Consider the following 20,011-nt stretch of genomic DNA (forward strand, 5'->3'; position numbering starts at 1 on the left):
TTAGAGAGAGAGAGAATATTCTTTTTTTAAATATTTATTTATTTATTTGTTATTAGCGGACACAACATCTTTGTTTGTATGTGGTGCTGGAGGATCGAACCCGGGCCGCACGCATGCCAGACGAGCGCGCTACCGCTTGAGCCACATCCCCAGCCCAAGAGAGAGAATTTTTTAATATGTATTTTTTAGTTTTCGGCGGACACAACATCTTTGTTTGTATGTGGTGCTGAGGATCGAACCCGGGCTGCATGCATGCCAGGCGAGCGCGCTACTGCTTGAGCCACATCCCCAGCCCGTTTTTCTTTTTTTGAGTGGTGGGGATTGAATCCAGGGGTGCTTTACCACTGAGCCACACCCCAGCCCATGTTTATTTTATTTTTATGTGGTGCTGAGGATCGAACCCAGTGTGTCACTGTATGCGAGGCAAGCGCTCTACTACTGAGCTACAACCCCAGCCCGGCAATGTGTTTTTAACACCAAGTTCCACTGATTCATTAACTGGTACATAAAAAAGCAACTCATTTTTGTATCTTAACCTTATACCCTGTAATCTTGCTATAATCACTTCTATATTTTTACTGATATTCAGATTTTCTACATAATGTCATCTCCAAAGACAGTTTTATTTCTTCCTTCTCAACCTATATACCACCCTTCCATCTCTCCCTTTCACTTCCTTTATTTTTTTCTTATTGCCTTGTTACAACTTTTGGTACAATGTTGAAAAGTGAAAAGTGTTAACAGGGGATACCCCTGTCCTGTTCTATCTTAGCAGGCAAAGTTTGTCTCTCACAATTAATTATGATGGTTTTTGTAGATGTTCTTTATAAAACTGGAAAAGTTCCCCTCTATTCCTATTTTATCAAGATGGTATGATTTTTGTTGTTTGTAAATCAAGAATGGGGGTTGGGTTTTGTTAAATGCTTTGTTTGTATTTATTGAATCTATTCATATTTTCTTCTTTAGCTTGTTTATGTGATCAACTGAATTAAGTGACTTTCCACTTCCAAACCAAACTTGAACACCTGGGATAAAAGTTCCTTGGTCATGGTGTATTTTTTTTGTTGTTGATGATGTTTGGACTCAGTTTGCAAATGTTCTGCTGATAACTTTTGCATCTCTATTCACAAGAAATACTGGTATGTTTTCTTCTCTTTTCAAATCTTTGTCTGGTTTTGGTATTGGGATGATGCTTACCTTTCCTTCTGCTTCTATCTTCTGGATGAGTCTGTAGTGCACTGGGGTAATATCTTCCTTAAAATGTTTTGATATAATTTACCAGTGAACCCATCTGGGCATAGTTCTTAATGCTTTGAAGGTTATTAACTCTTGATTTAATTTCCTTAATAGATGTAGGCTTATGCAGATTGCCAATTTCTTCTTGTGTGAATCTTGGCAGATTATTTCAAGAAATGAGTTCATTTTATTAAGTTATCAAATTTGTGGGCATAAGTTGTTCATTTTTTTTAGAGAGAGAGAGAGAATTTTTTAAAATATTTATTTTTAGTTTTTGGTGGACACAACATCTTTATTTTATTTTTATGTGGTGCTGAGGACCGAACCCAGCGCCTCGCGCATGGTAGGCAAGCACATTACCGCTTGAGCCACATCCCCAGCCCAGTTGTTCATAATAATATATTGTCCTTTTAATGTCCACATAATCTGCAGTAAAGTCTCCCTCCTTCATTTCTAATACTGGTACTTTGTATTTTCTTTTTGTCTTAAGAAGTTATTAGACATTTGCCTTTTTTTCTTTTTAATCTTTTCAAAGAACTAGCTGGTTAATTTCCTTATTTCAAATGACATGCATCCAATACTATAAATTTCCCTCTAAGCACAAAATTTGATAATCTGCATTTTCATTATTTAGTTCAAAGTATTTAAAAATTTCTCTTGAGATTTCTTTTTAAGCATATGCTACATTTAAAGATTTCTTTTAAAAAATATTTATTTTTTTAGTTTTTGGTGGACATAAACTCTTTATTTTATATTTATGTGGTGCTGAGGATAAAACCCAGTGCCTCATGCATACTAGGCAAGCACTCTACCACTGAGCCACAACCCCAGCCCCTTAAAGATTCTAACAGACAACTTACAGTTGGGTCTTGTTTTCTAACCCACTCTGATACTCTTATAATTTTAGAGTATTTAGACCACTGACATTTAATCCATTGATAGCTGGGTTAATATTTGTTACTGTTTTCTATTTGCTGTCCTTGTTATTTATTCCTACTTTTGTTCCCCCTATTTTTAAAAAATATTTTAATATTTATTTTTTTTTAGTTTTCTTAGGTAGACACAATATTTGTATTTTTATATGGTGCTAAGGTTGAACCCAGTGCCTCACGCATGCCAGACGAGCGCGCTACCACTTGAGCCACATCCCCAACCCTGTTCCCACTATTTTGTTGTTGTTAAACTGAGCATTTTATATGTGTCTTAGTCCATTTGGACTTTGTAACAAAATATATTAAGCTGGGTGGCTTATAAAAAATAGAAATTTAACTAGAGATATGAAAAATTGTGCTCTACATGTGTAATATGAATTATAATGCATTCTGCTGTCATATATAACAAATTAGAATAATAAATAAATAATTTTTTTAAAAAAATAGAAATTTACTTGTCACAGTTATGGAGACTGGGAAATACAAAATCAAGGTGTGGGCAGACTTGGTGTCTTGTGAAATCTCACTACTTGGATCATGAGCAGCTGTATTTTTACTGTAACTTCACATGGTGGAACGCAAGAGCTAGCTTTCTGGAATCTCTTAGAAGGGTGCTTTTCCAATCTCGAGGACCCCACCCTCAAGACCTAATCATCTCCAAAGGATCTACTTCTTCATATCACCACCTTGGAGATCAGAATTCAACAAACACCCAGACCCTAGCATTCTACCCTGGGTATCCTAAAACTCATGCACATCTCATATGCAAAAAGACATTAAGTCAGCCAGATACAGTGACACACACCTATAATCTCAGTAACTTGGGAGGCTGGGAAAGGAGGATCACAAGCTCAAGGCCAGCCTCTACAACCTAGTGAGACACTGTCTCAAAATAAAAAATAAAAAGGGTTGGGGATACAGCTCAGTGGTAGAGTGCCCCTGGATTCCATCCTTATTACTCCCACCCAAAATACATTCAATCCATCCTAGTAACCTCAAAATTCCTTTTTTTTTTTTTTGAGAGAAAGAGAGAGAAGAGAGAATTTTTTAATGTTTATTTTTCAGTTTTCGGTGGACACAACATCCTTATTTTATTTTTATGTGGTGCTGAGGACGAACCCAGAGCCCCATGTATGCCAGGCGATCGCGTTACCACTTGAGCCATATCCCCAGCCCCTCTCAAAATTCTTAAGACATTCTAACATCAACTAAAAAATTTAGAGTCAGAGTTTCCAGTAAATCAGGTGTAAGTGAGAATGAGTGTTGGATTCATTCTGAAGCCAACTGCTCTGTCTGAACCAAATTCTCACTCGCAAAGTACAACAGTGAGATGGGTATAGGATAGGTATTACTATTCCAAAAATGGAGAAATAGGAAGAAAGAAATGACAGGCTCCAAGGAAGTCTAAAACCCAACAGAAAAATAACACTAAATCTTAGTTCAGGAACAATCTTCTCTGGCTCAGGGCTCTGCCCTCTAGACCCACTAGGGTGACAGTACCACCTTCAGGACACATGGGGTGGCAGCCTTGCTTCTGAGACAGTTGTGTGCCTACAGTGGTTCTGTGCCTGAGTCACGAATACCGGGTTTCCCTGGAATCAATCCCTGGTGGCCTTACTGGGCTGGGACCATGGAAGAAGCCCCTCCACTATGGCTCCACCAACCTTGGGCCTAGTGAAGCCTCTCTGGAGGGACGCTGTATCTGCAGTGATCCTCTGCCTGCTGCATCCTGTGAATTCCAGAAGGCCACTACACCCCCATAGCTTTGCACTGGGCTACTGGTGGGAGGGGCAGCTCTAATCTCTAAAATGCTTCTTGGGTCATTCTTCCACTGCCTTGGAGAACGGTTTATAGATGGTGACTAATCTCTGTTAATGAATAGTACTTGGCTTCCACTGAGTTAGATGATATATACTTATTATTTCATCCAAGGATTACTTGGCCACAGTTTGTTATCTACCAAATTGGCTTTCTTTCTTTTTTTTCTAATATGGACAGGCTGAGAATTTTCCCAATTTCTAAGTTCCACTTTCCTTTTGATCAATGTCTAATGATCTCTTTTCTGTTGTATGGCATTTTAACTATAGGCAGTCCAAAGAAACCAGCCCGCCCCTCCAAAATTTTGCTTACAAATAGCTTCTGCTAAATACCCAATTTAATTGCTTTCAAGTTCTACCTTCCATAAAATACTAGGGCATGAACAAAATTCAGCCAGTATTTGCCTTTTTTGAACAAGAATGACCTTTTCTCTAGTTTCCTTCTCCTTCCCTCCTTTGGTACCGGGACTTGAATCCTGGGGAGCTTTACCACTGAGCTACCCAATCTTGAGACACAGTCTTCCTAACTTGCTGAGTCTGGCCTCAAATTTGTAATCCTCCTGCCTTAGCCTCCTGTGTTGCTGGGATTACATGCATGCGCCAATGTATCTGGCTCTTTCTTCCCAGTTTCAAATAACATGCTCTTCATTTCCATCTGAGACTTCATGCATCCCCCTGGTCTTTAGATTCTGGTGCAGAGGTTTGCCCTATGACTCACTCCTCTGATGGATCTTAGAATGTTCACCTTTTTCCTTGTTGTTGGGAAAGAATGCTGACTTCTGATCTCCTTTCGTAACCACAGCAGAAACTGGAATTCCTGTGGGAAGACTTCTGATTATTGATTGAATCTCGTTTGTCACGGGTCTACTGTTTATTCCTTGGACAAACTAGCTAAAGGTCTGCGAATGTATCTTTTCAAGGAATCAATTCTTGGTTTGTTGATTTTTCTCTCTTGATTTTCAATTTCATTATCCTCAATCTAACCTTTACTAACTAGGTTCTTTCCCTTTGCTGTATTGGGATTAAGTGACCTTTGATGTTTAATTGGCATTATAATCTTCGCATCCCTAGTTTTTCTGTAAAATCAGTCTTAACATCCCCTTTTTCTGATCTTAGTAATTTTAGTCCTCCTTTTTCTATTCCCCCACCCCCACCCCCGCCGCCGATGACCTGCAGGAGAGAGAGTGGGTATGGTCTTGGTAACCTAATAGTTTGCCATTTTTGTTCACCTTTTTCTAAAAAAAGTTTGGTTTTATGGCGGTTTCCCCCATTCTTTGTGCTATTTAAGTCCACTGTAACCTTTATACTGTTTTCTTCCTACTGCTTGTTTCCTGCCTAGTTTGTTCCTACTTTTCCAGTTTCTCAAGCTAGGATGCTAGGTTATTAATTCCAGCTCTCTCTTCCTAGGAAGTATGGTAGGCTGCGGTTTGGCTCAATGGTAGAGGGCTTGCCTGGTGTACACAAGGCCCTGGGTTCCATCCCCAGCACTGCAAATAAATAATATAGAGTACATGCCCAGGGAAATGTATTGTTTTATTTCCACATGCTTTTGAATTTTCCAAATTTATTCTTATTTCCAATTTTATTTCATTACCATTGGAGAATATAATCCATACAATTTAATCTTCCTAAGTTAATCAAGTCTCTTGTTGTATTTAACATGTTCTGTCCTGGAAAATGTCACATGTACATTGATGTGACTACCCCATTGATGTGGGTAGTGCTGTTGGGTGAAATGTTCTTTAGAAATCCCTTGGGTTTAGCTGGTTTATAGTCCTGTTTAGACATTCTTCTTTTCTGATCTGTCTTGTGGTTTTATTTAATATTGAGAGTAGAGTATAAAATTTTTAACCATTTATTTCTCCCTTCAATTCTGGCAGTATTTACTTCAAGTATTTCAGGGTATGTTTGGTGCATGTACGTTGTTATATATATATATATATATACAGTTGTTATATCTTTTATAGTTAGTGAACTTACCATAGATTGTCCTTAGTTTTTCATAACAAATTTCTGTCTTCAATTATATTTGGTCTGATATTAGAATAGACATTCTTGTACCCTTTTGGTTACTGTTTTCATGAAATATCATTTTCCATACTTTTACTTTTGTGGGGTACCACAGATTGAATCCAAGGGCGCTTAACCACTAAGCCACACCCAGAGCCCATTTTTTGTTTTGTTTTGAGACACCGTCTAAGTTGCTTAGGGCTTTGCTAAGTTTCTGAGGTTGGCTTTTAACTTGTGATCCTCCTGCCTCAGCCTCTGAGCTGTTGGGATTACAGACATGAGCCACTAGGCTCAACCCATACTTACTTGTGTCTTTGAATATAAAGAGGGCACCTCCAAATCTAGCTGGATCCCGATATGCAGTTTGATAGGTAACTCTATAAAAAGTTCCAGTTCAGAAATAGGCAAAAATGATCTGCACTGACAAAATCAGGGAACTCCCTGGGGGGAGGAATAGGTGCAGAGAGCACAAGGGCTTCTAGGGCTTCTAGTCTGGATGCTGACTGCAGGCTGTTGGGTATGGTGGTGAAGGCCTATAAAAAAGCAGTTTGGGAGGCCCATGCAGGGGGGACATGAGTTCAAAGCCAGCCTCAGCAACTTATCGAGATCCTGTCTCAAAATAAAATATAAAAAGGTCTGGGGATGGGGGATGTGGCTCAGTGGTTAAGCACCCCTGGGTTCGATCCCCAGTATCAAAAAAAAAAAAAAAAATCCAAAAAAACCAACAACAAAAACAAAAACCAATCCACTAGTAAACACTATTGTTTGCAGATTCGTGTATGTGTGTATGTGTGCAGCCCTTCACAGAAACCTTAATTCTTGGTTCCTTTCTTGAGGGTGAGACTAACAAAAGGAAAATTCCTATTGTTCTTTCCTCCCACTTCCCAGGCTTCCTGCATGGAGGAGGGGGGGGTGGGCTTTTCTATGGTGAGGTGCTGCCTCTTCTTGCTTTCTAGGAAGAGGTGCTCCATGTGGGGAGACCCCTTCACCCCAGGAATTGTGTTTAAGAAGACTTTTGGGAAAATGAGGTGAACTTGTATACTAGGAACTTCAACAATTAACACGAAGCCCCTTCTGGCTCCACTGTGTGGACATGACTGAAAGGTGAGCCTATGCAGAAGCAAACCCCGACTGTGGGATATCTGTCCTGGGAGGCTCTGTGAGCAGGAGGCAGCCTAAGGCCTCGTGAGGCCTGGCAGGCAGACGCCCTGTTAATTTGTGTGCTCAAGATAAAACATTCCACAAAAAGCACTCCTGGGGGGCTCAGGGAGCTTCAGAACTGCTGGCCACACTGCTGTACTCACTGCTGCACACAAACACGAGCTCCTTGTTAGGATGTGTGTACTCCCCTGGATGCCAATCACACGTTGAAAAACACATGATTTAAAATTAGATTCTTCAAAAGACAAAGGCCCAGCTCCATGGCCTGGTGTCAAAGGCCCTGGTTGATGATAATGGTATCAGCCTGAACCCTATTACCAACAAGTGTCCACCGAACACCTGCTGCATGCCAGATATCAAGGGCTTGATGACACATCAGGTACCTCACAGAAAGGAATCACGGCTAAGCAGGCAGCCTCTGGAATGGACTGTTCCCCTCCTCAGCCCTAGGATGCCACCACTGAAGCTGTCACTCCTCCCCTACAATGGGAGACCCAGAATGGGGGAAGCAGGCTCAGTGTCCAGATGCTTGTGTGAATCAAATGCCCCAAGGAGCGAAAGTAGCCAGAAGGCAGCAGGTGGCACACACAGGTGGGGGCTGAGGGTGCAGGCCAACCCCCTGGAAAGGGGACTGCCCACTGAGTGCTGGTGCCTCAGGCCTCCCTCCTCTTTAAGGTCTTCCTCCAGATCAGCTGAGGGGTCTGTTCAAACTTTTCCTGGGCCCACTGGAACAACAGTCTCTTCTGTTCAACCAGAAAGAATAGTTCCCTGAAAACAGGTCATGGCACTGCTACTAAAGAGGGATCCTAGAGGGAGACGAGGCCTGGGATGATCCTCTGCAGAGTGAGGTTCTCAAGAGGAAACCACAGCGTACCCTGGTATCTACGGTCCCTGTAGCTAGGACACTGTTCCCTTTTCCCACACCCATGGCAATCATTCCAGTGCTCCCAGTTTACCTTTGAACATTCCCCCAGTTAAACAGGCTCTGTGTTGTTAAACAGGTAACCTCCGTTGCCTGAATCTATTCACTCCTGGTCCAGAGAGCCGGCCGGGCTTCCACACGCCAGGCTACTCGAAGTCATCATCTGGGCAAATACAGTACATCCTGGTGGCCTCGGCTGGATAGTTTCAGTGCCGACTGGACCCTGGGGGATGTGCCTGACTGTCTCCTCCCCACACCCCAGAGAGGATGGGCCCCCATGTTTTCTCCAGTTCCCAGAACCAGGGTTACCCGATAGGCTGGCGGGCTTTGAGGTGCTGACCTTACTGTGTGCTGCTGGAACCAGTCACTCAGAACAGGGGTCAAAGCAACCACAGACGGCAAGCAATGTGCTTCATGTTTTTATTATTCTTTATTTATTGGTCCTACCAACGTGACTCTTTACCCAGGCCCGCTGTTCCTATGCGTGCTGGCTTTGTAGACATTCGTGTCACATGTCTGTGTCCAGAGAGTTTCAATTAATTTCTCCTTCCTATTCCTTTTCCATGCTCTGCCTCATTTTCTCAGAAATTGAAGGCATTTGCTTATTATTATTTGTTTGTTTGGGTCTGTGTAAAGGTTCCTTGGCAGGAAGACATGCATATGACTTTAAAATAAAGACCAACATTCTGACACTAAGGTAATGCACAGAAAAAATACAGTACTTAGACATCATTGCAAATAAATACCCCATACAGATGAAGTTATCTCAAATGTAACAATATTTCTTATGAATCAACACTGTAACAGAAGGTAAAAATAGGAGTCCCAACAACTAGGAATAAGAAATGCTCATTCCAGGAAACAGAATTCTTTGATTCTTGCAATTTATATTATTACAATTTGTCCCTTTTTTTGGAGGATGGAGGACAGCTTCTTTTCCTCCAATAGTACCAATCTGACCACACCCGTGAACCTCACTCAGCAAACAGAACAGGAAGCAGACCTGGTTTGCTAAGGAGCTTTAATGAGTTCTGTTTCCTGAAATTAACAGTGATTAGTTACACCAAGCAAGAGAAGATATAATGTCTTGTTTTCACATTTGCAAAGAATACTATGGCTAACCCTCGTCCCCCACTCACGTGCCGACTACGCCGGCTCGCTCTCTCAACGCCCTCAGCTCTTCACAAACGTGGTGTTCGTACAGCTTGCTTAGCTTGTCCCATAAAGTCCATTTGGTTCCCAAAACACACTCAAGATTTTGTGGTTTTGTTTTCTAAGCCCCTGAATTTGCAAGTAAAGAATCACTGACTAACAGAATTTTGTACAATCACTGTTTTCTCTCCCTCAATGAAGATGCCCAGGTACAGGTGTGAGGTGAGTGCCGCTCCCACCTGTTGGTCCACACTGGCCTTCAGCATTCCCAATTAGCTCTTCACTGCACATTGTAGAGAATCAACTTCGCTGGGACACCTCCCTTAACTGATGAAGGCACTACTGGCAATGATTACTAACAAAAAGGCGTTGAAATAGAACACCCAAAAAATCGACAACTGTAGAATTTTCTAAGTGTACCACAATTTGGCACAACAACCAGAGTAACAAAACAATTCCAATTTGGAATTTCACTGGTACAGTTGTATAAAATTCTGTTAATCAGTCATGCTTCACAATGTCCTAAAACCCAGACAATTCTGGAATTTGTAGGTAATACTACTCATTCAATAATTTATCTTTTTTTTCAAGTGCCTATTACTGTTTTAACCAGAGCAAAGGTCAAGTTTTCTTCTTGTTACATTGAACTATTCCTAAGAATAATAATAATACAATATGAAAAACCCCAGAATCGAAATACCCTGGATTTCTTAATGAACATGGCATTTAAAATCTGTAATTTCAAACATGAGCCATAACGCCGTAAAACCTAAAAGGCTGAACCACAGCGTGGATACACGAGCTGAGCTCCTTGCTGGGCTGAAGCCTCCTTTCCAGTCTCGAGCTACACACTACGGAGCACACAGCTCTGTCTCGTGCTGACACCAGATCAACACGCCAGGAGCTAAGACGGACAGCTACAGGACCACGACCACAGACCACGGCATCTGAGACTGTCTACGCGAGGAATCAAGGAAGCAAATATAATATCAAAATATCAAAAGTGCACAGGTTGATCGGATAAAAAAGGAACGTGTATACTAAGGAGGCCCGCGGTGGGCGTTCCCGTGAGCTCCGAGAAGCCTGCGGGGGCTGTGGAAGCAGGTTCTTCGGCCGAGCAGAGGACTTTTCAGGCAGTAGCTCGCAGCATTCTCAATATTAAAGCTTTTTTTTTTTTTTTTACTCCCATTAAAACCTCGGGGAATGCTATTTTGAAAAGAATTTCAGTGGCATAGCCAAAACGTTTCTAAGTGGACTTTTAGGTTGCCCTTCCTTCCTCTGCATGGCCATGGGAGGGGAGGGGAAGGGGCTGCGGTGTGACAGGGCCAGGTAGCCACGTCCTCCCCAGCAGCTACTCTACAGCTGAAAATGGGAGAAAACAAGAAAGAGTTAGAAATTGGTCACCTGTTGCTTCCTGTTCACTCGACAACTAAAACTCTGATCGTGCTGGGCATGTGCGAGCCCGTTAGTTGGCGAGGGAGACCTGCGTGTGTGTTAGGGGGACCGGTGGCTCCGAGTGCCCGCAAAGCCCATTACAAGTACAAGAGAAGCTGCGTGCTGGCCTGGCGAGGAGACAGCAAGGAAGAAGGTGGATGGGCATGCGGGCAGCCATCCCCAGGATGGTCATGCAGGGGACACATGGCTTGTTCTGCACCCCAGCTGTTCTGCACTGTGTGGTGTCCAGAATCCAGAGGAGACCGAGCCACCTTCGGCACCAAAGAGAAGAGCGGGTGGTGGGCAAACGGCTGTGTGAGGACAACATGGCCTCGCACCAGGCAACGCTAGTCCCCTTCCCTTAGGGAAGCAGCAATCGGGAACAGATAGTAGCCTGAGGCCCAGCTGCCCCCAAAGGGATCAGGAGAAAAATACTGAGAAGAGTTCTGCTTCAGAACGTGTGAACTCAGATGCCTGATGCCACAGCTCTGGCGCAGACAGAGCCTCCCCATATAAGAAAGCCCTTGGCTAGCTTTCCTCTGTCACCACCCCCAAATTGCACTAAATAGAGAACCACACACCTCCTACCTGCCAGCCAGGGAACCAGCCCCGGGGCCATGCAAAGCTCTCCCAAAACAAGGCTGGGCTCTGCTACACCTGTATCCTGCAGTTCAGCCGAGCCTGCTGGCAGCTCAGACTTCAGGCTGCAGTTCTCAAAGCCCTGCTTCTTCAGGTCGGAAACTCCCTGGGAGGAAGGCCTGAAAGTGGGCAGCCCGGGTTATCCAAATACAACAGGACAGGCGTCACACGGAGGACCAAGAACTGGCCAGGCACTTGGAACACTTTTCTTATTAAAAAAGGAAACCCTAGGCCTTGGGCCCTGCCAACTGGGACCTCACAGGGCCACCAGACCAGCATGTAAATCTCAGAAACCAGGGCTGCTGAGCTCTGCTCTCCTGTGCTACCCACAGTCAGCTGTGTCTGAGACGTGAGTCTTGTCTGTAGAATGCAAGAGCTCAGGGCCACTCTTCTCTTGGTCTGGGGATGAAATTCTGTACTTTTGTCCTGAATGTGATTTGCAGTGAGATCCTGCAAAAGACTACAACATAACTCTTTCCTTAAAACTATGCCAACCGCAGAGCCATCCTGAGGCTGGATGCCAGAACCTTCTACCACTGCTTTCAGGTGCTGACATTAGACACATGCGAGGAACATGCAAGTTTCAATTCAGGTTCTGCCCCTCTGTGGGTCCCAAGGGAGCGGGACCGGGACTCTTTCCATTGCGTTTTCCCGATAGTGCCTGGGGCCCCGAAGACACTTCTTGCACTTGTCTTCAGTAATGGAGCACAGCTCCACCCCCACCTCTGGGATCCCACCAAGACAACAGCTGACACCAGGAGCTCCTGAGGGGGCTGAGGAGGAAGAAGCGACAGAAAGCTCACAGGAGCATCCTGGTGACAGATGTGCCCCACGCTGCTGCTCGGCTAGAATCCTGCCCTCTGTGCATTAGTCACGTTAAGACCGGCCTAGCACCGCTGTCCCGCTGCTGCTGGGTTAGTTGAGGTGAAGCAGACGTTAGCTGCAGCGTGCGGCGCCCCCACAGCCCTAATCACAGTAAATGCTGTGCTTCTCACTGCAGAACACCTGGTTGGAGAGCCCAGTGCCCTCAGCCCTGTCACTGGCACAGGCACAGGTGTGACTTACGCTCGGGGTGACTGGCTTGGCCTTGGGGGTGGCCTTGGAACGGCCCCGTCGGGTCTGCTCATGGTCCAACTCGAGCAGCTCCAGCCGTTGGGTCAGCGCTAGCTTCTGCTGGATGGCCATGCGCAGCAGGGAGTTAAGTGTCTTCTTCTCATCCTCCGCGGCGGCCAGTTGCCGCTGCATCTCATCCAGCTGTGTGATATACTCGTCACATCTGTGGGGACCAAGAGCACAGCTAAAGGGCCAGGCAGGGGAGGGCTGTCCCTCACGGGGCCGCTGGGTTGGGGCAGGAGCTGAGGGACGAGACAAGTTCTGATTCCTTCTAGCAAGGGCAGGAGTCACGACTAGGGTCAGAGGGGTGCTCGGTCCCAGGCAGCACAGCCCTGTAAAGTTGGTTTAAATTTTGTCTTGCCTTTTTGGGGCAGGGGGAAGGGCTATTTTGCCATTTGTTTAAAAGACATTCCTATAAAAAGGTTATGACCCTGAGCTATTTGGTTCTTCTGACTTTAAGGGCACAAGGTGGTTCAGGTACCCAAGACATCACTAGCTCTCAGGGTCTGAGAATAAAGCCAAGGCAGGACTGGGCTTGTTCCCACAGTAAGCACACTGCTGGTACTTGGCAAGTCCGTGCTGAACAACACCCAGGGCCACGGAAAGGAACGTGTGGATTCTGTACACAACACCATCCTGGTACCGGGGCCTCCACCTACTGTGACACGTTGGCCCCACCCAGGTGCAGGCTGGGGAGGAAAGAGAAACACCTACCCTATTCTGTTCCTGGCATCCCTCTCCCATGAGGGCCTGGGGGAAGTGCTGAGACATCAGGCAGGTTAAGCCTCAGGGCTACAGGATGGTGGGGGGACATGCCATGCACTAAGCACAGCCCCTCCATGCCCGTCCCACATCCCTGCCTTCTGGGTGCCCACCTACTGTGAACCACCCTCTGCCAGCACCCTCTCAGTAACATACCTGCACTGCTTACTCACAGGTTTAGAACTCTGGGTCCATCTGAAGTCAGGTCTCTATTTATATTTATGGTGGTACTGAGGATGGAACCCAGGGCCTTGTGCATGCAAGGCAAGCACATTACCAACTGAGCTACAGCCCCAGCCCTTGAAGTCAGGTCTTTAAATAAAACAAGTTTAAAAGACTAGGGTCCACATGCCATATGCCAAGGAGTCATTTGACCCTTCCCCAAGAACTTTCCTACATCCCAGGAAGACAAGAAACTTCTAGAGAAACCCTGGAACTCTCCTCATCCCTGCCTACCCTGGCAGGGCCTCTCCATGGAAGTCTGAGAAACTGGGAGTGACTGGCCTGGGATACAAGAAGCAGTTTCTGGCCCAGCTCCCATCCTGTCAACCCTCAGCGTCTCCACTTTCTTATCCACCATAGGAAATGGCTGGGTTGACCAGGTTCTGAGGGGTTGGAGGGTGGAGATATCCCCCACAATGCCACCCCAACACCTACCAGCAGGTGGTGCTGTCTGCCTTTGAATGGTAAAAAGCCAGCGACCTGTTTTCCAATCTTGGGATCTGATCTCCCCCAGCCTGGGAGGGGTGTAAACACAGAGTGGCCTTCAGACTATCCCAGGACCCTCATAATAGGCAGGGTGGGGATCTACAAACTTGAACTCTTTGTTATGAGCCTTATAACCTAATTCAGGACTTATCATCCACTGGACCTGAGTTAGCACTTGTAACTCTTGGGTCCCGTTTATCCACAAAGCTCATTCCACTTGATCCCTTTGCTCCTGAGCTTCCTTATACTCACAGCAAAACTAATTGAATCTGCCAGGTTTTCACTAATAGCAAAATTAGAAAGAGCCTACAGAACTGGGCTGCTGGGGCCAGGCCAGGCAGCGACAAGAATGGGAAGGACTGCACACCCTCAATGAACGTCAGCGCATGATGCCCGCCAGGCATGTTCCCACCTGGGCACCTGCCCACGAGACGCTCGGGAAGCTGAGGCACAGACAGCTGGGGACCTTGATGCTGCAGGTCCTTGTATCTCTCACTCCTCCTTCTCACCAACTTGAGCCATATGCCAGGGATGGACTGGGGCAGTCCTCCCCAAACCCTGAGTTGCACTGGCCCCTGAAGATGCTGGACACGAGCCCTGCCAGGCCAGCAGGGCTGTGGGCCTCAGGCAGGGAGAGGCTGAAAAAAAGGAAGGGTTGTGGGTGCTGCAGTTACCTGGTGGCGAACATGGCACGCAGCGAGGAGAAAGTGGCTGCGTCTTCCTTGAGGGCCTTGAGCTCGTTACGTAGCTTCATCATGGTCTCAGTCACCATGGCCTTCTCATTCTCATACTTGCTCTTCAGGTTGGCAAGGGCCACTTCAGCCGTCTAAGGGACAGACAGGTGCAGGGCGAGTAGGTGAAGGGTGTGAGGCTGTCCTGGAGATGCTTTAGGTTCACAGGGGCACCCTGGGTCTCAGGTGTGCTGCACCCACAAAGAACATTACCTGGGAGACACCTCCCTCCATGGACCCCTGGGGACAGGCTCCAGCAGCCATGCCTCATTTCAGTTTTCCTCATTGAGTTCCACTCTCTATCCTCACCAGTATAGGAAGACTGTGCACCCCGCAATCTGCCTTGGGGATCCCACAAAGTCCACATGGCTCTCTCCAGGGCAATCAGGCTGGGTCCTCACATTTTACTTCCACCTCAGAGTTGGTGGAAGGCGCTCGGCGGTAGTTTTTACTAGCCAAGCTGCTCTGGTTGAAGGGACCCTCAAGAGTGCCCGCCCATTCCACCCTCTAGCTGGGAGCCATTGGCAGGCAGAAGGCAGGAGCCTACACTGACACACAGAGTCAGTCCTATCTTGTAGGAAGCCGGAGAGGCCCTGCAGCAGGAGGAGGTTGGAGACCAGGGTAAGAAGCGTCCACCAGGCCAGTCCCATCTCACCTGCTTGTTAGCCTTGAGCACAGTGCGCAGCGTGGTGATCTGTTCCCTCTTGGTGCTGAGCAGCGACTTCAGCTTGAGGATCTCCTCCATGAGTGCCTCCTTGTCCTTGTCCACAGCAGGGCCCAGCTCCTGAGAGGCAATGCGCTGCCGGGACAGCTCTGTTGTGCGGTCCACGGCAGCCTGCAGGTGCTTGATCTGGTCGCGGATGATAGCAATCAGGTTGTAGATGTTCATGGGCTCCCGGCGGGGATCACTCAGGGGTGACGGCAGTGAAGAGCTGGGTGAGGGGCTGCTGTCCCCAGGTGCACTATCTGCTCGGCCCACCTCTGTGGCCAGCAGCCCCTTGGGCAGGAGGATGGGTGAGCGGCGCCCGCGGCCCTCGGGGCTGGTGCGGCCGGCCCCGCCCTGGCCCTCGCGGTAGTAGTCCAGCATGACACGGTTGGGGGTCTCGTTGTTGCACATGCACACGTGGTGGTAGAGATTGGCCAGCTCCTCACTGAAGGTGACCAGCTCATCCTGGGCCACGCTCAGGCTGCCCTGCGTCTCGCCAGCCACATCGCTCACCTTCTTCAGCTCCTTCTCCAGCCGGGCCAGTAGCTCCCGATCCTGGCGGCTGGCCTTCTCCAGCAGGGAGACCTTCTCGGTGAGTGCCTGGCCTTCAGCCTCATAGCGGCCTTTCTCTTCTGCGTGTTGGGCCTCAGCAGCTTCATGTGTGCTACGCAGTGCCTTGAGCTGCTCACGGAGCTCACCAGCCTCGGCCACGGCCACATGGTACTTGCAGGCCAGGATCTCGGGCCCATTGATGTCTACTTCATAGTAGTCACCATCCTCGTGGCTGTCGCGGTCCTTCTCATTGTCCAGGGCTGTCTGCCGCTCCTTGCTGGCCTGCAGGCGCCGCAGGGCGCTCACGTTCTCTGTGAGGCGGCTCACCTTCTCATGCTGCTCGGATAGGGCTCCCCGAGCTTGCTCCAGCTGCTTCTGCGTGTCCTGCAGTGTGGCCAGTAGGCCCACCTTCTCCCGCTCCATCTGCAAAGGCACAACAGCAGGAGAGCCTGTGAGAGGACTTCCAGGGTGGCCCAGCAATACATCCTGGTCTGTGCCAGGATGGGCCTGGGGGTTCCCTGACCAGGCCTTCAGCAACATGCAGGGTGCAAAGCGGACAGAATTTGCAGTAGATCCTCAGAATGCTCCCATCCCCAGCAATGGTGGTCATCCCTAAGGGCTCCCTCCACCCCTACTGAAGGAGAGTAAGCTCAGAATGCAGAGCAACACGTTGGCAGAGCAGGTTGATGGGGACTCTCGCTGCCCTAGCTCTCTGCTCTGAATGACAGGGGCTCTGCCAACTGTCCTGCCCCACTCTGTGGAAGGCACCTGATTATTTGCTGCATCAAGAGCAATCTCCCAGGAGATGAGCCCACACATGGCCCTGTTGTCACTGTGGCTTGTGGTCTTTTGGAGTGAGGGGACATGTAATACCAGCCAGCATTATGCACTTCACAGGGACACTATGTGGGTACTGAGGAATAATATGAGCAAAAGGTGTCAAACCTCACCTAATAATCAGGAGCCTCCTTCTTTGGGACTCCACTTCTTTCTACTGGAGTTTCAGTCATGCTAATGACACCATTTAAAATCAGTGGGAGTAAATTAACATTAGTAAGGTGCCAGGAGAGCCCAGCTGCCAGCCTTGGGAGGGGCGGAGGGGGGGCTGCCTGCTCACCTGCACCAGCTGCTGCTTCAGCTTCTGGATCTCAGAGATGTGGAGCTCGCTGAGCAGGTCAGAGACGAGGCTGGGGGAGGGGGGTGCCAGCCCATCCTTCCTGGGTGTGGACGTCTTATTGTCCAGCGATGGCTTGGCCAGGCCACCGTGCTCAAAGCCATTGACTAGGGCCTCGGCATCATTGTTGGGCTCGGCAGCAGTGTCATCACTGAACTTGAGGCCGTCCAGGGAGACCTGCAAGTGGCTGGTGTAGAAGGAGTCATTGATGCTCATGTAGTGCGACAGCTCCTTGCGCAGACTATTCTTCTGCTCCCGCTCCGTCTTCAGTGTCTCTAGAGCCTCCTCCAGCTGCCGTTCTGAAATCTCCTTGAGCCGGATGGCGTCTTCTAGCTGGCTGTTCAGGTACTCAGTCTCCTCCTCCAGGCGCTTGATCTCATGCTTGAGGCCCTCAAACTCCACCTGAGAAAGAGCATTAATACTCAAGGTGACTTGGAGGCCCTGCTTAGGTCTGACAGATCAGTAGAATGTACCACAAAATGTGAGGTGACCCTCATGGTGAAGCACTATCCTGCAGAGGAGGCAGAGGCCAATGCCATTTACTCCATCAAGGGATGTAGATGCCAAGAGCATTCCAGGGCATGGGACGCACATGCACAGAAACACCCAGCCCACTAGCAGGAACCATGAGGGTGGGCAACACCAACCCCAGACACGGGCAGCCTGCGCTGCTATGGCCCTGGGAACACGCATCTATACTGCCAAATTTCTACAAGGTTTCTTAAAAATATCACCAAGTGTATTGATTAAAATTCTACAAAATTGGGGCTAAGGTTGTGGCTCAGTGGTAGAGTGCTCGCCTAGCATGTGTGAGGCACTGGGTTTGAACCTCAGCACCACATATAAGTAAAATAAAAATATTGTGTCCATCTACAATTAAAAAAAAATCTACAAAATTACTTAGTTAACATTAATAGCCAACCAAGGATCTTAAGGCACATAAAATATATACTCCTATGTGTGCTATGGCTATTATTTCAAAATGAAGGAACTGAAATTCCCCTGAAGGAGAATGTCTCAGCACCAAACCCTCAGAACTGCAGGCCTCAGGGAATTAGAGGGTGGGTGGAAAGCACAATCAGTCTCATTGATTTGAAAATGTATTTGCAGTGAACAGGAAAAGAGAGGACATAAACTGATGCTTAATGTGAGGAGTCAGGACATTTGGACAATTTTTTTTCCCCACTTTTGGGCAATTTTAAAAAATATGCCTTAGTCTATGATATTTTTTCAAAAACAAACAAAAAAAAACCAATAAAATGAAGAACTGAATGAATCCATGGGTTCTGGACAGGACAGGTGGCATCGTATCCTAGGGTGTGCTCACAAGAGGTGGAGACCTGAACCTCAGTGTCCAATACTGGTAGGTGAGGAATGCTGGGGAAAGGGGTGACTTCATCAAAGACAGGGTCTCTCCCACCCGCAACTTCCTCCTCAGATGCTATGGGCTGCTTCTACAGACAGTAATGACCAAGGACCAAAGGATACCTACTCGTGGACAACTGCTATTACCACATGCAGGCATGAGCTGTCACTGCAGCACAGGGGCTGTGAGCTGTCCTTGCAGTTCCTGGGGAGCATAATCTGCTCCCCACTTGCCTTTGTAAACACAGACTGTGGCATAAACACACAAGCTGCTCACCCAGGATATAAATATTGGGCTCCTCCTGATGGTAACACCTTCTGCTGAGAGGAGCTGGATGGGAGAGGGGTTCTGAGGAAAGCAGTCCTGAACAAAGTTTAGAATTTCTTGAGAAAAAGTTCTCTGCAGGGCTGTGGCTCTCGGAGAGGGGGAGGCACATTCAGGCCTTGAGTGGTCTCCAGAGCCCGGGCACCTGTGTCATCACAGAGAGGGCCCTCTTCATCTCTGCTGCAAGTGGAGGCATGGCAAGGGGACAGAGCCCAGAGGGTTCTGGTGCCACTACTCTATCTTCTCTTGGTCTCTTCCCTACACTGCAGCCTGGCCGACGGTCAGCAGGCACTGCAGCCACAGGCTTTGTTTTGTGGCCCTGGAGAGTCGAGGCCCTCTCGGCTGCATCCCCTGCCTCCACTGTAGTGTGCTGGTTCTGGGCCTCAGGTGTGTGGAGAGAGACAGGAGACAGAGGACAGGGGTGGGCGAGAGGGGTGAGACCCAGAGCTGATCTGTGTGCCCACCCACACCCTCAGACTCGCCTGGTTCTGTCTGAGCACAGACACTTGCTTCTGTAGGCTGATGTTCTCTTCCTCCAGCTCGGAGTAGTCCTGCAGCAGGCGGGCCTCCCGGAACTTGTATTCCTTGATGTCATCCCGCAGGCGGCTGCGCTGGATCTCCACATTCTGGTTGATCTGCCAGAGCAGTAAAAATGTGGGCATGAGTGACCTCTGTGGCCAGCCCCACCATTTTTGCCTGTAAGTGGCATAAGAGGAGCTCAGTGTAGGCAGACACACATGGCATACCATAGCACCAGGACTTAGGATCCAGTCCCTTGGGCACCAGTGTGGCCACCTGACAGGGAGAAGCAGCCCAAGGCAGTATAGTATGTAGGGAAGAGCACATGGTCCTGAGTCAGATTCTCTCAGCCCTTCAAAGCCGAGGAACCCATGGCAAGTGACACAGCCTGCTCTCAGCCTCAGTGCTCCATCTGTAAGATGGGGTCACCCCATTGGTGGGCTAGTAAATGGTGATGCTATGGCACACGTCTGCTCAAACAGTTAACCTAGAGAAACGAACACACATCCACACAGAATCCTGTACACAAATGTTCCCAGTCACAAGGTGGAAGCAATCCAAACATCCATCAACGGGTGAATGAGTAAACAAAATGTGGTCTATCCATATAATGGAATGGTATTCAGCCAAAATAAGGAATGACGTCTTGACACTTGCTCCAACACGAATGAACCCTGAAGACATTCTACTGAGTGAAAGAAGCCAGTCACAAGAGGCCACACGTTGTAGGAATCCATTATATGAAATGTCCAG

At 47.7% G+C, this 20,011-nt stretch overlaps 1 protein-coding gene across 2 annotated transcripts in view; it reads right to left on the bottom strand.

Moving 5' to 3' along the window:
* Positions 1-8,492: 8,492 nt before the first annotated feature.
* Positions 8,493-20,011, bottom strand: part of Bicd2 (BICD cargo adaptor 2) — a 47,794-nt gene continuing 36,275 nt past the window's right edge. The window contains exons 3-8 of one of the 2 annotated variants that reach the window (XM_026406933.2): positions 19,222-19,374; positions 16,993-17,451; positions 15,273-16,298; positions 14,561-14,712; positions 12,369-12,579; positions 8,493-10,592 (exon numbers count right to left, since the gene is read on the bottom strand). In XM_026406933.2, coding sequence (XP_026262718.2) covers positions 10,587-10,592; positions 12,369-12,579; positions 14,561-14,712; positions 15,273-16,298; positions 16,993-17,451; positions 19,222-19,374 — 2,007 coding nt within the window. In that variant the 3' untranslated portion in view covers positions 8,493-10,586. The other variant, XM_026406932.2, reaches the window with a different exon arrangement.

This window comes from Urocitellus parryii, chromosome 13 (genome assembly GCF_045843805.1).
Source record: "Urocitellus parryii isolate mUroPar1 chromosome 13, mUroPar1.hap1, whole genome shotgun sequence".
Classification (NCBI taxonomy): domain Eukaryota; kingdom Metazoa; phylum Chordata; class Mammalia; order Rodentia; family Sciuridae; genus Urocitellus; species Urocitellus parryii.